Genomic DNA, 21,505 nt, shown 5'->3' on the forward strand with positions numbered 1-21,505 from the left:
TTCAGCGGTAATAGTTCAGGAAGGCAACTCACCACCAGGGGCAATTAGGGATGGGCTATAAATATTGGCTGGCCATTGAGGTCCACATTCAAATGAACAGTCAGAGGGCATCTGCCATCCAATGAAAATGTGGGGCTCTCAAAACTGCTGGCCAATCAAAGGGAACTTATACAAGACCAGCATTAAAGGAGACTTGATATATCAGAGGCATGAGGAGTTGAAGGAGATTATGGAGTTAGGGAGGGAGGGAGGGAGGGTCAGAGCAATGCCATGGGGCGGGAGAGTAGGGGAGGTTTGAAAATAAGGATGAAATTGTAAAATTAAGTGACTGGTTGATGTGGAGCCAGCGAGCAGAGGGGGTGATAGGAAAATGGACTTGGTATGAATTTGAACGTAAGGAGCAAGGTTTTAGATGACCTCGATTTTACAGAGGATTGAAAATGTGAAATCAGCCAGAAATATATTAAAATAGTCAACTTGAGAGGTAACAAAGGAATGAATGAGGTTCCAGTAGCAAGTGAGCTGAAGCTGACAATGTTACAGACATGGAGATAGATCACTGCAGTGATGCTGCTAATAATGGGAACAGGGGACAGACAATGATGAAGATAAAATGTCTCTTGCAATTGACCTGAGGAACCAGAAATACAAAATACTGGGAAAATGTACAAGTGGCAAGAAAAGTACAAGGGAAGATTGCCGGTTTGGTCTTAGCAAAAAAACAGAAGTTTATTACACTGAAAAAAATGAAGATAAATAGAACAAGCAAAACCATTTCCATAAATCACATGTTTAAAACTTCAAAATACACAGTAAAAATATAACTTCATTAATCCCAAAAGCACCTCTTAAAAGTACTCCCACTGGAGATAATTCACTTCTCTATAACCCCATAGGACTGAATTCAATTTGCATTTTTGAGAATATAGAACATAGAACATAGAAAGGTGCAGCACAGAACAGGCCCGTCGGCCCACGATGTTGTGCCGAGGATTATTCCTAATAAAAAAAAAACTAACCTACGCGCCCTTCAATTCACTGCTGTCTATGTGCATGTCCAGCAGTCGCTTAAGTGTCCCTAATGACTCTGCTTCCACCACCACCGCTGGCAACGCATTCCATGCATTCACAACTTTCTGTGTAAAGAACCTTCCTCTGACATCCCCTCTATACCTTCCTCCTAACACCTTAAAACTATGACCCCTCATGCCAGTCAATTCTGACCTGGGGAAAAGTCTCTGGCTATCCACTCTAAGGGCCTTTCATTACCTTATACACCTCGATCAAGTCACCTCTCTTCCTCCTTCTCTCCAGAGAGAGAAGTCTGACCTTAGCCAATCTCTCTTTGTAAGACAAGCCCTCCAGTCCAGGCAGCTTCCTGGTAAACCTTCTTTGCACCCTCTCCAAAGCCTTCACATTTTTCCTATAATAGGTTGACCAGAACTGGACACAATATTCCAAGTGTGGTCTCACCAGGGTTTATGACAGCCCATCACTAGGACTTGATACAACTGAGCTTAAATAGTCTCAGCTTGAAATAACCTCTTAGAGTTTTAATCAAATATTTCCAGTTTGGAACTTTTAATCAACTCTTTCTACTGTGGACATCTATTCATTACAAAGAGGTAAAAACAATGACTGCAGATGCTGGAAACCAGATTCTGGATTAGTGGTGCTTTATTCCTGATGAAGGGCTTTTGCCTGAAACGTCGATTTCGAAGCTCCTTGGATGTTGCCTGAACTGCTGTGCTCTTCCAGCACCACTAATCCAGAATCTATTCATTACAATTCCAACTAACTTCCTTTCTCAGAAGCAACTGATTTACACACCCAGCTTCAGCCAAGAAATGCGTAAACTGAAAACATAAGAAAAATTCCCCAAACCACAAGTGTTGGTGGGCGGCACGGTGGCCCACCAACCGGAGACCCGGGTTCAATTCCCGCCTCAGGCGACTGACTGTGTGGAGTTTGCACGTTCTCCCCGTGTCTGCGTGGATTTCCTCCGGGTACTCCGGTTTCCTCCCACAGTCCAAAGATGTGCAGGGTCAGGTGAATTGGCCATGCTAAATTGCCCGTAGTGTTAGGTAAGGGGTAAATGTAGGGGTATGGGTGGGTTTCGCTTCGTCGGGTCGGTGTGGACTTGTTGGGCCGAAGGGCCTGTTTCCACACTGTAATATAATCTAATGTAATCTAATCTAATATAATCTAATCTAATGTAAAAACCGAAACAAAAGTCAATCGTTGAACTTCTAAATAGGAATCTAATACACAACTGTTTACTTTGATCACTCATAAAATTATCCCAATGCAAATAAACAAACCCATTACTCTCCAGGAAGTGTTTCTCTCACACTGTATTTAAAAAGAAAATCATCATGGCTACAGAAATACTTGTAAATTAATCATTAAACCCATTCAGACACACAGAAAACCCATATACCACTAGTTCAAATTCAAAAATCCAAACTGAAAAAGACACATTAAAAGTATATCTAAACTACCTGCCTTCCAGTACATAGGTCTGATAGGTTGTGCATGCTTCCATCAGTATAGAGTTTCTTTCGGGGCTTATGTGGTTGAGTGTTTGTGAGAGTAGCCACAGTCCTGTCTAATGGGACATCTTGTGGAGTAAACAAGATGTAGTTAATTGTATTTCTGCTTGTATGCACAGATTATAAGAATAGACTCTACTTTATTACAAAGAATGGTGGGAGCACTGAGCCTTAAATCTGTTTTCCACGAGATCTTACTTTACTCTCTCAACAAACCCACATGACATTATCATGGTAGGAAGAACTTATTGCACTCAAAAAAATACTAAGCCCTTCAGAGCCTTGTAAACTCAAACAACTTTAACCACATTAAAGGTTGCTGTCTCGAAAAATAAACTATTCTGCCAGTGATTGTGTTGGTTCACGGAAGGTTCTGGAGATCTAATTTCTGGCCTCACCATCTGAAGAGTCAATTGGTCACAGATCCAGTGATGTCAGGATCTCACAGTCAATTATCATTCAGAGGAGCTTTAATATGTTAGAGATAAGACTCGGTTTTACCCTCTCATATTGGATCACAGATAGGCTGAGGATGTGCAGGAAAGCCATTTGCTGAGGGGAGCTGCCAATATCTGCCTTGAGTTCAAATCTCATCATGGCAGCTGAGAAAAAGTAAATTCCTCATGTAAAACCAGCTGCTTTGATCCATCTGCACTCACATACTTGCACTTTGATGTCTCACAGGCATCACAGTAATTCCCAAACTAATTGTAAAATGTGGACAGAACACAGCAGCAATGATAATCCATCTGTAAATCTCCGTGATAATAGAGTCCCCAGTTCCAATGAATAGGTGGCTAACTAATTGTCAGAAAATGTTACAATGCTGCTCGGAAGAGACCACATCATTTCACAGTCACCAGAAGAACTAATTGCAGACTGATTGCATTTATTGCTGTGTGTACCTGCATCCTAGTGTCAAGTTCCTAGGAGTGACACAGACTGATAGCCTGTCCTGATAGCCCATGTAGAAGTGACGGTCAAGAAGGCACAACAACACCTCGCCTTCCCCAGGTGGCTCAGGAAATTTGGCATGTCCATAAGGACCCTCAACAATGTTTACAGATGCACCATCAAAGGCGTACTGTCTGGGTGCATAACGGCCTGGTATGGCAACTGCTCTGCCCAGTACCGTAAGATACTATAGAAGGTGGTGTGCACAGCCCACACCATCATAGAAGCCAACTTTCTATCCCTTTACACAGTTTGGTGCTGCAGAAAGGCTGCCAACATCATCAAAGACCCTCCCATCCCAGTAATGATCTCTGACAACCTCCTCTATCAGGCAAGAGATACAGAAGCCTGAACACACACATCAGCAGGTTCAGGAACAGTTTCTTCCTGGCCTTTATTAGACTGATGAATGGTCTCTGTAACTTCAAATAATGCTGATCTTGCTAGTGTTGATCTCACCTAGCATACGCCCTGTGCAATGTAGCCTGTATGCCTCTAAGTTTTTTATTCACCCTATGCTCTCTATGTCCTTGCTTACTATGATCTGCCTGTACTGCTCGTAAACAAAGCTTTTCACTGTATTTAGGTACATGTGACAATAAATCAAATCAAATTAAATAATTCAAAATTTAATGTCAATACTTGTTTGCTATTAGGAATGCACTTCAGGGGAACAGACACGGTTATTGTCGACAGATTCAGTCAGGTGAGACTAACTTAACTTACACACTTACAGACAGCAATGGCCCACAGACTTAGTCGCTAAGTTTCATAAATTATGTAAAACCACTTCCAAACACTGCAACCATGAAAAGTTGGTGTAATTAATAATGATTGTGAGAACTATCCTCGATTGTTGTAAAAACCCATGTGATTCACTCATGCTCTTCAGAGAGGGAAATCTGCTGCCTTGACCTGGTACAGCCTACATGTCACTCCAGACCCACAGGAATGTCATAAATCCTTATAATAAAACAAAGAAATGTGGATGCTGGAAATCTGAACCAAAAATAAAAATTGCTGGAGAAACTCAGTCGGTTTGGCAACATCTATGGGAAGACATCAGAGTTAATGTTTGGAGTCCAGTGACTGATCTTTAGAACTGATAAAACAATGATACAGAATTTGAACTGTTAACCCTGTTTCCCTCTGCACAGATGCTTCACAAACCCTTAATTCCCATTGCATTGGCTAAAAAAAAAGCTCACGGCCAGCTTCCTCCAGGAATTAGGAGCAGGCAATAAATATTGGTTAGCCAGCAATGTTCATAAGCTTTAAATAAGAATAAGAAAACCATGATTTTAAGGGAAAGAGAGAAGTTGAAGGGAGAGTGAAAAGAGTTGGAGGGATGTGGAACAGAGTCCCAGAGTGTATGTATGGTGCTCACAAGCAAGAGAGACAGGGTGAGAGAATGTAAGACACTACAGAGAGTCGTGACCACAGTCCAGTCCACCACGCAAGATAACCTTCCATCCATTGACTCCATCTACACTTCCCACTGCCTGAGGAAGGCAGCCAACATCATCAAAGACCCCTCCCACCCCGGTTATAATCTCTTCCAATCTCTTCTATCAGGCAGAAGATACAAAAGCTGAACCATACGTACTAACAGATTCAAGAACAGCTTCTTCCCCACTATCATTAGACTTCTGAATGGACCTCTTTAAATTTCAAGTTTAACGTTGACCTCGCTCTCTGTGCAGCCGTAACATCATATTCCTCGCTCTGTTCTATTACCCTTATATATTTTGTATGGTATGATCTGTCAGTACTGCACGCAAAACAAAACCTTTCACTGTACCGAGGTACATGTGACAAGAATAAATCAAATCAAATCAAAAAATGAAAGACAGATGATGGCTGGTAGCTCACTTAGTGAAGAGACAGAAATGCTTGAGGGTCTGGGACCTTTGTACTGTATATAATTTTTTTTGCCATGCTAGACTCAGCTGTTACCCTGTAAAGGAGAATCTTCCCAGCTTCAGTAAAGCACAGTGCTGCACAGATGGGGAACTGTGGACTGAAGTCAAGTACAATCTGTAACCATTTCCACACTGCGCCCTGCTGTCATTTCCTGTAAAAATCAATAAACACTGAGGCCTCCCACACTAAAATCCTGTGGCTCCTTTTTAAGTGGGTTTGCACAATTGCCAAGAATAACTATGGAACACATATAATTCCCTTGTGCTTTTGCAAGAAGGTTGGATCTGTCCCTTAAATTTAATGCACATTCTTTTCAGAGTACTTCTTACTCAGAAAACCTATTGTGTTCAGAGGCAGCTGGCACAAACATGGTTTTTACTTCATGTTTGCTAACTCTCTCAGCGTTGATGTGTCACAGTGCCTCTGTTTTGCCTTCTCCTTCGTTCTGTGCTTTGCCGCCTCATTGAGGAACCAGTGGGGTCTCAGTGCCCCCCTGTGTTGTCTTGCTGTTTCATTCAGACACAAAGCCAGGCAGCTTGTCCTTTTTGGCGGCAGAGATTAGGTGACGGGGTGGATGTGCTGCTGTGTAGCACCGAGCCCTGTCAATCTCACCCCTGCAGCATGTGACAGTCACTGATGCTCTAAACGTGCTTCAGTCAAGGAGGAGTCCTCAGTCAGCTTAAGAGGGACTTCTGACAGTTGGGGTGTTTCCACAGTCAGTCAATGGCAGTGAAATAACTGCACAGAGGCCGGTATCCTGACACCAAGTCACCCAGCCAGCTCAAAGCCAGACTGAGGAGACTCTCTATATCTGTCAGCCAGGGCTCCCTGAATGGTCTGGGATAACAACACCAATCAGGGATCTCCTAGTCAGTGAGATCCACCTGTCCATGACTCCAATCACTGCAGGCGGCTTCTGATTTCAACCCAGGGACTTGGTTAATCAGCTGTTTAGGGCTGTTTCCTGATGAAAAACTTATGCCCGAATCGTTGATTCTCCTGCTCCTCGGATGCTGCCTGACTGGCTGTGATTTTCCAGCACCACACTCTCGAGGCTGTTTGAGGTAGTCAGGGTCAGGGATTCTGTATCACTGCAGTCCATGGATTGAGCCATAACTGATCCATCAGGTCCCTGTAAAGGATTCATGGTAGGTTGGGCCACACAGAGATCACTCAGCAGCACGGTCAATCATCTATCAGAATAGAGATGTAGACTATTTTCTGAACAGCGGAAAGCTTTGGAAATCTGAAGCACACAGGGTTTAGGAACCTAGTTTAGGATGCAGGTCCAGTTGGCAATTAAGAAGTGAAATGCAATGTTAGTATTCATTGAGAGGGCTAGAATACAAGATCAAGGATGCACTGCTGAGGTTGTATAAGGCTCTGGTCAGACCGTTTGGAATATTGTGAGCAGTTTTGGGTCCCGTATCTAAGGAAGGATGTGCTGGAGTTGGGGGGTGGGGGGGGGGGGTGTTGTTACGAGAATGATCCCAGTGGTGTAGGACTTGCCCCGGTGGTTGAGGACTTTGGGTCAAAACATGATGGAGTTTAAAAGGATGAGGGGAAATCTGATTAAACCCTTCAGAATACTGAGAGGCCTGGATAGAGTGAATGTGGAGAGACTATGGCCTGAGGGTACAGCCTCAGAGTGAAGGGATGACCCCTTAGAACCGAGATGAGGAGGAGAGTGGCGATGTGTGGAACTCATTGCTGCAGAGAGCTGTAGAGGCCAAGTCATTAAGTGTATTTAACTCAGAGATAGATAGGTTCTTGAATAGTAAGGCGTTCAAGTGTTACAGGGAGGAGGCAGGAGAATGGGGTTGAAACACCTAACAGCCATGATTGAATGGCAGAGTAGACTCGATAGGCTGAATGGCCTAATTCTGTTTGTTTATCTTATGATCATTAACAGGGCTGTTCATGCAAATAAGAAGGACACGGTCAGTCCTGGAGGACAGTCAATGTACGTCATGAGTGGGGGAATGGAGGGTGGGTGGGTTATCAGGGATCTTTGCTGCGGTAAAGAAGGTGGGGAAGTGAGTTGTAGGGATTGGCAGCACACTGGGATGCAGAGAGGTGGGGCAGGGGACATATATGGGAGACATGATGGGAGACTATTGGATTGGATGACATGGGTTACTATATGATTGGCTGGGTTATCGACAGTCACAACACCCAGACTTCAGCTGGGGACAGTGCAGCTGGATTGTTGGAATGGTTAAACTTAGGGCCGAAGGTCAGGAGATGGTTTTCAGAAAGGAAGACTTATATTAAAGAGTAGGGTGGAAATGTGCAGTGGAAACACAACATTGAATTCACAGGGTGTGCAAGGAAGGAACATGGACAGTTGGGTCAGGGAGGGATGTGAGGGTCTGGATTGTCAGGCTGAAACAGTGATTCATTCTGCCGAGCATGAACTGTTTTGTTTTTATTGTTCATTCACAGAGAGAGAGCATCACTGGCTAGGCCAGCATTTATTGCCCATCCCTAATTGCCCAGAGGCCAGTTAAGGGTTAACCACATTGCTGTGGGTCTAGAGTCACATATAAGCCATACCAGGTAAGACAGCAGTTTCCTTCCCTAAAGAACATTAGTGAACCAGATGGGTTTTTCCCGATAATTGACAATGGATTCACGTCATCATTAGACTCCTAATTGCAGATTTTCACTGAATTGAAATTCCACCATCTGCCGTGGGGGATTGTGAACCTGTATCCCCAGGGATTCTGGATTAACGGTTCAGTGATAATACCACTCGGGTGTCACCCCCCCCCCACTGTGTTGTTTTCAAGACTAATCTTAATCACAAATGTATGACAGACATGGAAATGGCTATGACCACACCTGGAGTTGGCTGTATAAGTATTGTTTTTCTGTCAGAGCAGGTGAGTTCAACTTGTGTGACACTGTCCAAGAGGAGAAAGTGAGGGCTGCAGATGCTGGAGATCAGTGCTGAAAATGTGTTGCTGGAAAAGCGCAGCAGGTCAGGCAGCATCCAGGGAACAGGAGAATCGACGTTTCGGGCATAAGCCCTTCTTCAGGAATGAGGAAAGTGTGTCCAGCAGGCTAAGATAAAAGGTAGGGAGGAGGGACTTGGGGCATTTCCGACGCCCCTCCCCCAAGTCCCTCCTCCCTACCTTTTATCTTAGCCTGCTGGACACACTGTCCAAGAGGCAACTGCATTCATCAGACACTGACCTGGTATAGGTTGAAGACATCTCTAATCATGTGAAATGCATGTAGTGTCCGGGTATGTGGGACAAAGATTCTGGTCATTGCAGTAGTACACTGGAAATCATGCCCCAGAGTTATCACAGAGTTAAAATTTTATCAAATACACAAAGTCCCTAGTTTACCTGACTGTTAGACACAGATCCACAGAAAACACACAGACCAGGTTTCTGTACTTAACAAAAACTACTATTTATTACAAATTAATAGATCTTATTTTTAAGGTGAGAGGAGAAAGATTCAAAAGGGACCTAAGGAGCAATGTTTTCTCACAGAGGGTGGTGCCTGTGGAACAAAAGAACAAAAGAGATGTACAGCACAGGAGCAGGCCCTTCGGCCCTTCATGCTTGTGCCGATCATCATGCACTAAACTAAAACACAAACCTGTTGCCCTTATTCGGTCTATATCCCTCTTTTCTCTCCCTATTTACGTAACTATCTAGCAGCCTCTTCAATGGTACCAATGTACCTGCTTCCACCACCTCTTCTGGCAGTGGGTTCCAGGCTCCTACCACTCTCTCTGTGAAAGGTTTCCCTCGCACATCTCCCTTAAACGTTTCCTCTGAAGTGGTAGATACAGGTACAGTTACAACATTTAGGATACATTTGGATAAGTACACAAATAGAAAAGGATTAGAGGGATAAATGCAGGCAGATGGGACTAGTTTATCTTGGGAAATTTGGTCAGCATAGATGAGTTGGAATGAAGGGTTTGTTTCCGTGCTATGTGGCTCTATGACTTGAGGTTCTTTCACATTTCCACAAGAGGCACAGAGCGACTGGTTTACAAGCGATAATGTTTCTGACTTATTGGTTAAAAGCAGTAATTGGTGGGAGACAACTGGGTTTCCTAAACTTCAGGTGTTTTGCTGGAGAGAGAGAAAGAGAGAGAGAGAGAGAAAGAGAGAAAAAGCATCACCTCCTCTTGCAGAGGTCTGAAGCCCATTCACTGTATTGATCACACCACAGCTGCTCAGCTACCCGGGAACCAATCACAGCGTTGTTGTCAGGCTGATAACCTTTGGCATCCACAATTGGTCACAATTCCACAAATCAATCAGCAACCTGTTACAAAGCCGAATCTTATTTTATAAGCACCAAGCTGTTGGTTTATTCCTTTTCTCATCGCTTGCAAAGCAACAGTGTAAACATGACTTACAATGAGACTCAGCAATCTGCTTTATAAAGATCCAGCTCTTCCTTCCTGCATTCACTGTTGTAAAACAGTCTTTTTCCCAGTTTGAACCACAATGAAAAAAAAGTAAAAGAAAATCATGTGGTCTTTACCAACCACAACCCACAAACGTATCAAGGCTGTTACTGATACAAGTTCTGGTTGTTCCCTTTTCTCTTGTAAAAGGGCTAAGGCCTGGCTTGGTCAACATAGCTCAGCTTCCCCTAGATGCAGAGTGCTATAGATCATACACACCTTACATTGAGAGTGCCATATCTTAACGTGACTGACTCATCAACAAGAAAGTGTTCCATTCCATTAATGTACGAGCAATCTGTTTTCATCAAGGCCACTTCTTACAAGTCTGCCCCAGGAACGCTGGGAGCTGTGATGATGTCTGTGCCCTGAGGACTCTCATGTTCTTGCTTCCCTTCAAGGACTGGATGGTTACTGAGGGACAAGGGTTACCCTCCATGGCTGATGACTCCACGACAGAAACCCCAGATGAAGGCTTAGTGTGGATGCATTGCAGGCCATTCTTCAGCCAGGACCATGGGGTGAGCAGATAACTGGTCTCTTGAAAAACACGGAGCTTGAGGGAGGTGATAGCTTTGTGGTATTATCATTGGACTATTAATCCAGACACCCAGGTACAAATGCCAACATTCTCCAAAGCTGGATCCAGCGTTCCACAACATACTGCTGTAGAGTCATTCTCCTGAAAACACTTCATAAACTCTACCATTTACACTATTACTAATCCAGTCTATATTAGGATTAAGATTATATCCATTAGGAATACTCTTTAGTTTTTGTTCCTCAGTGTAATTTCCTTGTAAATTTGTTCTTTGGGAGATTTCTTCTGTTTGGTGATTTTATTTCTTTTATTCATTGACAAGATGAGGGTGTTGCTGGCTAGGCCAGCATTTGTTGCTCATCAAAAATTACCCAGAGGGCAGTGAAGGGTCAGTCACATTGCTGTGGGTCTGGAGTCACATGTACGGCCAACCAGGTGGGGATGGCAGTTTCCTTCCCGAAAGGACATAGGTGAGTAATCTAAAAAGATCCAGTGGACGTGCAGTGGGCTGGAGGGGGATACCAGAGTGGGGTACTGGGGAGGGGAGGTGGACTTGTCTGTTAATCAATGCTAGGAGTATGGGATAGGTCAAACAGAGGCAGGGGATTAGCCAATGAGACCTTGGTCATTATGTGCCAGTTGAGGTTGGGGGTCACAGGTGCTGAGGTACATGTGAAATGAATGACTATGGTCCAGCTGCAACATGCTGTGACCAGACCATCACCGTCCCATCTCACTCACCAACAGATTGGACTTGACGGCCTCAGGTTTTATTGCTGGAAGGTTGCCCTGTAATCTGCTCGCAAAGTTAGAGATGTCCCAAAGCACCACCTGAGCCAGGAAAAACAGAGAACAACTATCAGCAACAACTACAACAACCACTTGTATTTACATAGCACCTTTAATGTAGTGAGATGTTCCCAAACTCCATGACACATGTTATTCTCAAATGAAACTACAAAGGGTTTGAAACCTCAGCTAAAGGGAGTCAGTATTAAACAGCATCTTAAGGTTGGGGTGGGGGGGGGGGGGGTAGGGGAGGCAAGATTAGAGTTTCAAGAAGGAATTGCAAAGCAGAGAGAGCTAGATAGCTGAAGACAGGGCAACTGAGTGTGGATGAGAGGAAGTCAGGTACCTGCACCAATCACGGCTTCTTCAGTTACACCGAGAGACTTTGCTTTAATTTAGGGATTGATTTTACATTTTAACTATTCTCAGATGTTAAAGTATGATCTTGTTCCTTTGACGCTTTAGAATTTACACATTACCTGGCCATTCTTACAGCCTCCAGCCAAAATATTTGGGTCAGTCGGACAAAACTGAAAGCAGTAAATATCATCTGGTGCCTTCAGCATGATCTAAACAAAAATCAAACACAGGAATGACAAACATTTATACCGATTCCAAAATCTGTCCACTCACATTATGTGTTTAGATTTGGAGATGCCGGTGTTGGACTGGGGTGTACAAAGTTAAAAATCACACAACACCAGGTTATAGTCCAACAGGTTTAATTGGAAGCACACTAGCTTTCGGAGCAACGCTCCTTCATCAGGTGATAGTGGAGGGCTCAATCCTAACACAGAATTTATAGCAAAAATTTACAGTGTGACGTAACTGAAACTATACACCCAGTCGGAACGGTTGTTCAAGTGAATCCACAAACTAACACGATCCCACAATAAGTGTTCGCACTGTGTGATAGTTTCAGTCAGGTCACTCTGTCATGCAAATTCACAGTAATGATTGACAAATTGGGGAAACTGTTTCTACAGCGCGAAATTTTATAACGTGCATTGGCTGTAATGCAGTTACATCGGCAACACTTTAGGCATTGTTTCTATAATGCGGGGTTGCACAAGACTGTAACCATTGCATTACAGAAGAACACAGTATAAAGGAATGCTGTGAATGGAGAGATTGCTAACACAGCAGGGCGCTTCATAACAACATCAGGGAGAAAGGACAAAAAAACTGATATTGAGTGCAACAGAAGAACAGATGATGGCCTAGCAGTATTACCAGCTAGGCTATTAATCCAGAGAGTCAGAAAATGTTCTAGGGACATGGGTGCAAATCCCGCCATGACAGATGGTGGAATTTGGATCCAATTAAAAATCTGGAATGAAGAATCTAATGGTGACCATGAGGCTGTTGCTGATTGTGAGTGACAGCATAGCTGGTACACTGATGTCCTTCACGAAAGGAAATCTGCCATCCTTACTTGGTCTTGCCTACGTAACCCACAGCAATATGATTGACTCCTTACTGCCCTCTGGGTTGAGGAACATATCAGTCATGATCAGGTGGTGGTACAGACTTGATAGGCCGAATGGCTTAATCTGATCCTATATCTCCTGGTCTAACCATAACGTCCACAACCATATTGCTAAAAAAAGAGGCCATTCAGCCCCTCAAGCCTATTTCAGCAGTCAATGAGATCATGGCTGATCGGAGACTGAGCTCCATTTCTGCCCTTGCTCATTATTCCTTGATACCTATGATAGAGTCATACAGCACGGAAACAGGCCCTTCAGTCCAACTTGTCTGTGCTAACCTGGATTCCCAAATTGAACCAGTCCCATTTGTCTGTGTTTGCCCATACACTCTAAACCTTTCCGATCCAAGAGATCTGATAAAGCGTTCAAAATCATGAGTGGACTGGGTAGATAGGGAGAAGCTGTTCTCACTCGTAAATGGAGCTACAACAAGAGGACATCGACTGAAAGCGATGTGCAAATGAGATGAAGGGTTGATGAAGGGCTCCTGCCCGAAACATCGATTTTCCTGCTCCTTGGATGCTGCCTGACCTGCTGTGCTTTTCCAGCCCACCACTCTAATCTTGACTCCTGTATTTAGTATCTGCAGCCCTCACTTTCACCCTGATATGCAAATTATGCAAGGGTAATGTGAGGAAAAATGTCTCTAAACAGTGAGCTGTTAGGGATAGAATGTGTTGCTTGGAAATGTGGTGGAGGCAGGTTCAATGGAGGTACTCAAGAGGGAATTGGATGGTTATTTAGGTAAGAATAATGTGCAAGAGGTGGGGAAATGGCTGGAGATTGGCACTGGGTAATAATGCTCATTTGGATGAACCGGTGCAGGCATGAAGGACTGAGTGGCCACCTTCTGTGCTGTAACCATCCTGTGATTCTGTGGATTCAGAACCTAAAGGATATGGGCACAACTAAAAAAAAATCTGTAACACATAAGACATTTGTAGGTATATGTAAAGTCCAAGTCATTTAGATTGCATGATGTCTCAGTGGTTAGTACTGCTGCCTCACAGCAGCAGGGAGCCGGGTTCAATTCCACCGAGTTTGCACATTCTCCATGTGTCTGTGTGGGTTTCCTCCGGGTGCTCCGGTTTCCTCCCACAATCCAAAGATGTGCAGGTTAGGTGGACTGGCCATAGGAAATTGCCCATAATGTCCAGGGATGTGTTGGCTAGGTAAATTTGCCATGGGATATACAAGGCTGGGGGTGGTGTGTGGGATGCTCTTCAGAGGGTTGGTGTCTTCTTAACCCTCCTGTCTACCTCTGATGCAACTTTCAATGAACTATGTACATGAACCCCTAGGTCTCTCTGTTCTACTACACTACCTACCAGTTGGAACAAACTGTCGACCTGATGGGCCAAAGGGCCTACTTCCACACTGAAGGGATTTGATGATTCGACGGTTTGTTCCAACTGGTAGGTACAGTTGTTTGAGCTCCCTCGCCCCCCTCTTCGTCTCACCCTATCCCCATAACCTTCTTTTCCTTTCTCTCTCGTGTGTTTATCCAGCATCCCATGCATCAATATTCCTTTCAATTCCCCCAGTCGTATCAATGTTTCAAAATTCTCCCCACTCCTGGAGTAAAATATTCAGAACATTCCCTCAATATCTACTGGGTACCTTCCCGATGATTTTAGAAACCTTAGCAGAGGGAAATGACCCAGTCTGTTCAGTCTTTGATTGCTCAGTTAAAACTATAAGACCTAGAAGCATAAATAAACCATTTAGCCTATCAAGTATAAAGGCATTGCATTTTGCTAAGACAACAAAGGGCAGGGCATACTCAATTAATGGTAGAGCCCTGGGGAGTGTAGTAGAACAGAGAGACCTAGGGGTTCATGTACATAGTTCATTGAAAGTTGCATCAGAGGTAGACAGGATGGTTAAGAAGACATTTAGCATGCTTGTCTTTATTGCTCAGAGAATCGAGTCTAGGAGTTGGGATCTCACGTTGTGGTTGTACAGGATGTTGGTTAGGCCACTTTTGGAGTATTGTGTACAGTTCTGGTCATCCTGCTGTAGGAAGGATATCCTTAAAAGGAGAGACTGCAGAAAAGATTTACCAGGATGTCACTGGGACTGGAGCGTTTGTGTTGTAAGCAGAGGCTGGATAGGCTGAGCCTTTATTCATTGGGACGTAGGAGGTTGAGGGGTGACCTAATAGAGGTTTATAAAATCATGAGGGGCATGGATAGGGCGAATTAGCAAAGATCTTTTCTCTATGGTTGGGGTGTTCAAAACTGGAGGGCATATTTTTGTGATGAGGGGAGAAAGATTTAAAAGGGACCTGATGGGCAACATTTTCATACAGAAGGTGATGTGTCTGTGGAATAATCTGCCAGAGGAAGTGGTAGATGCAGGTACAGTTACAACTTTTAAAATACATTTGGACAGGTACATGAATAGGAAAGGGCTACAAACATATGGGTCAAACACAGACAAGTGGGAAATTTGGTTGGCATGGATGAGTTGGACTGAAGGGTCTGTTTGCGAGTTGTATAATTCTGCTCTGCCGATCAATGAGATCATGGCTGCTCTAATAATTCTCCTCTCTATTTTCCTGCCTTTATCCATAACTCTTGATTCCCTTACTGATTAAAAACCTGTGAATCTCAGCCTTGATTATACTTATAAGTGGTATGGGTTGTGTTATGTACAAAGCTAATGTACATTTTTTTATGTACAGTAATTCCTCCTCCAGCATCAAATCATATCCCTCTTGAACTGGAGCATTTTATCTGTATACCAAGGCCTAGTATCTCACTGAGATTGTAAACTGTGTTATAATGACACAAAGAGCTTTATGAATATTTTTGTCTTTGACCACTTCTCTAGTATTGTGCAAAAGTCCTTTGGATACCTGTGGGTGGATGGGATCGGTGAAATTCCAGAACAGGATATATGAATGACTGCGGATTAATGTGTTGGTTAGGTTAATCCTGTCCTCCATAGTAATGCGGTCGACAACTGACACAGCCACGAGCCCTGATTACAAACACAAGAATTGTCACAGTTAATTTGTGTAATGGATAATATTATGACTAATTTGGATAAATTATGGATTTATAAATGTATACATGGATAAAACTAATACCAGCGTTCATAAAAACAGTTACTCTTTTCAGAATGAAGGCCGTAAGAGATCAAAGGTAGGACAGGCCATTTGGCCTTTCAAGCCTGCTACCCCACACAATAGGATCATGGCTGATTTATTACCTTAACCCCACCCTTCCACCTGTTCCCCTATATCCCTCAATATTCAGAAATCTATTCACATCTGATTTGAAATTATTCAACAACTGAGCATCTGCATCTGACCGGGCTAGAGAAATTCGAAGATTCACAATACTCTGTCTGTTTGGAAGCACTACCTTTTGGAGCGCTGCTCCTTCATCAGGTGGTTGTGACAACCATCTGATGAAGGAGCAGTGCTCCAAAAGCTAGTGCCTCCAAATAAACCTGCTGGACTATAACCTGGTGTTGTGTAATTTTTTAACTGTGTACACCCCAGTCCAACACCAGCATCTCCAAATCACAATACTCTGGATGAAGACATTTCTCCTCACCTTAGTCCTAAATGGCCCACCCCTCATTTGGAGAGTGACATCTTGCTCTATGGTGCCCCACTGGGAGAAACAGCTTCTCAGAAACTAGCCTGCTGGAATATCTCAGGAAACCCAAATGGAAAGGAACATAATTTATTGTTGAACATCAAAACAGAGCCACCACTCATGGTGTACAAAGGCTAGTCCCAGACTGGACAGACAGTTCTACAAACCCACTTCTGGATCTGCTTTATAAAGAACTCAGGTGATGAGTTCCAGTAGGTATCTCAAACTCAATAAGCTCCACAGGGAGATTAATTAATGATTCCCCCTGAGTCTTGTAGGGATTATCATACCTGCCTCAAGCACCTTCAGAATTTTATATGTTTTAATTGGATACCATATAAAATTCTTTAATACTTCACAGAATATACCTTAGCCCACTCAGTCTACAAAGACTGTGTATTATTTTATTCCAATTGTTTTATTATTATCTTGGATAAGTCTGTATACACAGGGAGTTCAGGACAGCCTGCAATTAGTTATCCATTCATTAAGACTGGATGGATTTGGCAGAATATGTGTGTCTCTGGTGCTCAATGATATGCACCTTGTCTCACTGAGAGAACTGATTTAGCTCCAATATTATTTATTTTATCTGATAGGTATTGGTGCTGTGCTAAGAGAAAGACTGGGGTTGATTTGAGAGATTCTGTAAAATCTATTCTAGTAAGTTTCATATCTCCTGTTCTGTACCTCAGTTGTGATGTGCCCTTCATAATTTCAGGATGTTCCAATGCATGTTACACACAGTGACGTACTTTGGAAAAGTTATAATTATTGCAAATGAAGGAGTACTGCAGCTAATATGTGCACACAAACCTCCAATAAACTGTAGTGAGGTAATAAGCAGGTGATAAAAGCAAATTTCTGTGACTTCAGGAGATCTGAAATAAACACAACAGTTTCCGTTCCAATGTCACTCTTCTTCAGATGTTTTCCAAAGAAGAATCAAATTGGACTTGCTATTTTAATTCTGTAAGTCTCTCCACAGATGCTGCCAGACCTGCTGAGTTTCTCCAGTGACGGACCACATTTTGGATTATAAACTAGACTGGAAACCTAGTTATTTTGATATTTTGCTCAAATATCAGGAGAGCTTTACAATGTATAAAAATCAAATCGTACGCATTTTGAACTGTGCAAGACAATGATGCTTTTCAAAGTAGCAATATCATTACTTTGAGATGGAGTAGCAACAAAAAGTCTTTGAGTTAAGAAAAGTTTGTTTGATGACAGCCCTTGGATTCATTGAGCTGCTGTTTGCTACAAATATACTATACAGGTTTAGGTCAGCCAGAGACACCCAGAGGCTGTGAACCTAAAAAATCTCCTTTGTGCCCCCCTCTCCATGTGGGAGACAAAAAAACATGATAAACAAGAAAGCTCAGACCTAGGGCTAGCAGATCAACGTGAAGGATGACCATCACTTTCCAGATGTTATCATTGCAAAATTCAAAAGGAACTATGAGAGTAATTTTAATCTACCCTTGTATTCCCAACTTTTAATCGTCAGTTTTGTAATCAATCTCTGTACACATTTCTTTTTTTGACCCATGACATCTGTGTCAAATCATCTGTCTTTTCCTCATCTTAAGCATTATCTTGGTTTTATTTATAAAGGGACATAGTTAAATTGCAAGTAGTAGATTAGAATTCCTTTCCTTCAGTATGTCAATAGTCCAATGAGGGAAGGGGCCATATTGGACCTGGTACTGGGGAACGAGCCAGGACAGGGGTAGAAGTTGTGGTGGGGGATTTCTTTGGGAACAGTGACCACAATTCTGCAAGTTTTAGAATACTCGTAGATAAAGATGAGAGTGGTCCTAAGGGAAGAGTACGAAACAGGGCCAAGGCCAATTATATCAAAATTAGGCAGGAGCTGGGAAATGTAGATTGGACACAGCTATTTGAAGGGAAGTCCTCATTTGATATGTGTGAGGCTTTCAAAGATAGGTTAAAGATAGTGAAGGATAGGCATGTCCCGTTGAAGGTAAAGGATAGGAAGGGCAAGATTCATGGATGACAGGAGAAATTGTACGACCAGCCAAGAGGAAAAGGGAAGCGTACATAAGGTCCAGGCAGCTAAGAACAGAACGGGCCCTGGAGGAATATCGGAAGAGTAGGACAAGTCTTAAACGAGGAAACAAGCAGGCTAAAAGGGGCCATGAAATAGTTTTAGCAAGCAGAAGTAAGGAGAATCCTAAAGCATTTTATTCTAATATAAGAAGCAAGTGGGTAACTAGAGAAAGGATTGGTCCACTAAAGGATAATGAAGGAAGGCTGTGTGTCGAATCTGAGAGAATGGGTGAGATTCTGAATGATTACTTTGCATCAGTGTTCACTGAGGAGAGGAACATGATGAATCTTGAGATTAAAGATAGAAGTTTGATTAGTCTGGATCACGTTGGCATAAGTAGGGAACTTGTGTTGGGTAGGCTAGAGGTTATTAAGGTGGACACATCCCCAGGACCAGATGGGATCTATCCCAGGTTGTTGAGGAAGGTGAGAGAGGAAATAGCTGGGGCCCTGACAGATATCTATGTGGATTAGTGGTGCTGGAAGAGCTCAGCAGTTCAGGCAGCATCCGAGGAGCAGTAAAATCGATGTTTCGGGCAAAAGTCCTTTATCAGGAATAAAGGCAGAGAGCCCCTCTATTTATATTTATATATAGAAAAGAATGGGCTTATCAGAGATAGGCAACATAGTTTTGTGCGGGGGAGATCGTGCCTTACCAACTTAATAGAGTTCTTCGAGGAAGTGACCAAGTTGATAGATGAAGGAAGGGCTGTAGAAGTCATATACATGGACTTTAGTAAGGCATTTGATAAGGTTCCCCATGGTAGACTAATGAAGAAAGTGAAGTCACATGGGTGTTCTAGCTCGGTGGATAAAGAACTCAATGAGCAACAGGAGACAGAGAGTAGTAGTTGAAGGGCATGTCTCGAAATGAAGAAAGGTGCCCAGTGGTGTTCCACAGGGGTCAGTGTTGGGGCCACTGTTATTTGTAATATACATAAATGCTCTGGAAGAGGGCACTGTTGGTATGATCAGCAAATTTGCAGATGACATGAAGATTGGTGGAGTAGCAGAAAGCATAAGGGACTGTCAAAGAATACAGGACAATATACATAGAGTGGAGAGTTGGGCAGAAAAGTGGAGATGGCTTTCAATCCAGACAAATGTGGAGGTGATGCATTTAGGCAAGACTAATTCTCGAGCGAATTATACAATGAATGGAAGAGCATTGGGAAAAGTTGATGGGCAGAGAGATCTGGGAGTGCAGGTCCATTGTACCCTAAAGGTTGCTGCACAGGTGGATAGAGTGGTCAACAAGGCATATAGTATGCTTGCCTTCATTGGACGGGGTATTGAGTATAAGAGCTGGCAAGTCATGTTAAAATTGTACAAGACATTGGTTCGGCCGCATTTAGAATACTGTGTACAGTTCTGGTCGCCACATTACCAAAAGGATGTGGACGCTTTGGAGAGGGTGCAGAGAAGGTTTACGAGGATGTTGCCTGGTATGGAAGGTGCTAGCTATGAAGAGAGGTTGAGTAGGTTAGGTTTATTTTCATTAGAAAAAAGGAGATTGAGGGGAGACCTGATTGAACTTTACAAAATCATGAAGGGTATAGACAGGGTGGATAGAGACAAGCTTTTTCCCAGGGTGAAGAATTCAATAACAAGAGGTTATGCTCTCAAGATGAGAGGTGGAAAGTTTAAGGGGAATACACGCGGCAAGTACTTCACACAGAGGGTGGTGGGCGTTTGGAACGCGTTGCCAGCAGAGGTGGTAGAGGCAGGCACGGTAGATTCATTTAAGATGTGTCTGGACAGATGCATGAGGGATACAGAACCTTAGGAATTGATCGACAGTTTTAGACAGTAAATTTGGATCGGCTCAGGCTTGGAGGGCCGAAGGGCCTGTTTCTGAGCTGTAAACTTTCTTTGTTCTTTGTTCTCTTTGTTCACTGTCAGTAGAGTTATTATCTGCTCATTGTGAAACTTGGTGTGAATTGCTTTGTCTTGAGTAGTAGTCAGTCAGACAATCTTGTCATCTTGGTGGTTTAATTGAGATTTCATGCATTTTGCAGGGACTTGTAGAACAATGAGCTATGATTATCAGTGCACTCATTCCAAAAATGCTTATTTAATGACCATTTAATTTGTTTTATTGACAGTGGTTGAGGGATAAGCATTCACTGGGGAGAAATTTTCCGTGATTCTTTGAATAATGCCAATAGGATCCCTTTTAGGCAGGAAACAGACAGGAACTCAACTCATGGTGGTAAAAACAATGACTGTAGATGCTGGAAACCAGATTCTGGATCAGTGGTGCTGGAAGAGCACAGCAGTTCAGGCAACATCCGACGAGCAGCAAAATCGACGTTTCAGGCAAAAGCCCTTCATCAGGAATAAAGGCAGAGAGCCTGAAGCGTGGAGAGATAAGCTAGAGGAGGGTGGGGGTGGGGAGAAAGTAGCATAGAGTACAATAGGTCAGTGGGGAGGGGATGAAGGTGATAGGTCAGGGAGGAGAGGGTGGAGTGGATAGGTGGAAAAGGAGCTAGGCAGGTCGGACAAGTCCGGACAGATCAAGGGGACAGTGTGGAACTGGAAGTTTGAAACTAGGGTGAGGTGGGGGAAGGGGAAATGAGGAAACTGGTGAAGTCCACATTGATGCCCTGGGGTTGAAGTGTTCCGAGGCGGAAGATGAGGCGTTCTTCCTCCAGGCGTCTGATGGTGAGGGAGCTGCGGTGAAGGAGGCCCAGGACCTCCATGTCTTCGGCAGAGTGGGAGGGGGAGTTGAAATGTTGGGCCACGGGGCGGTTTGGTTGATTGGTGCGGGTGCTCACCTTCCACCCCACAAACCTCCGCATAAACCAAATCATCCGCCGACATTTCCGCCATCTCCAAAAAGACCCCACCACCAGGGATATATTTCCCTCCCCACCCCTTTCCGCCTTCCGCAAAGACCGTTCACTCCGTGACTACCTGGTCAGGTCCACGCCCCCCCCACGACCCACCCTCCCATCCTGGCACTTTCCCCTGCCACCGCAGGAACTGTAAAACCTGCGCCCACACCTCCTCCCCCACCTCTATCCAAGGCCCTAAAGGAGCCTTCCACATCCATCAAACTTTTACCTGCACATCCACTAATATCATATATTGTATCCGTTGCTCCCGATGCGGTCACCTCTACATTGGGG

At 43.6% G+C, this 21,505-nt stretch overlaps 1 protein-coding gene across 1 annotated transcript in view; it reads right to left on the bottom strand.

Annotated features, from left to right (window-relative positions):
- The window catches only part of dnai3 (dynein axonemal intermediate chain 3), a 120,355-nt gene that overhangs the window by 59,444 nt on the left and 39,406 nt on the right, over nt 1-21,505 (bottom strand). The window contains exons 9-11 of the mRNA XM_043700114.1: nt 15,551-15,675; nt 11,680-11,769; nt 11,153-11,242 (exon numbers count right to left, since the gene is read on the bottom strand). Coding sequence (XP_043556049.1) covers nt 11,153-11,242; nt 11,680-11,769; nt 15,551-15,675 — 305 coding nt within the window. The remainder of the gene's footprint in view (nt 1-11,152; nt 11,243-11,679; nt 11,770-15,550; nt 15,676-21,505) is intronic.

Source organism: Chiloscyllium plagiosum, chromosome 11 (assembly GCF_004010195.1).
Source record: "Chiloscyllium plagiosum isolate BGI_BamShark_2017 chromosome 11, ASM401019v2, whole genome shotgun sequence".
NCBI classification, from domain to species: domain Eukaryota; kingdom Metazoa; phylum Chordata; class Chondrichthyes; order Orectolobiformes; family Hemiscylliidae; genus Chiloscyllium; species Chiloscyllium plagiosum.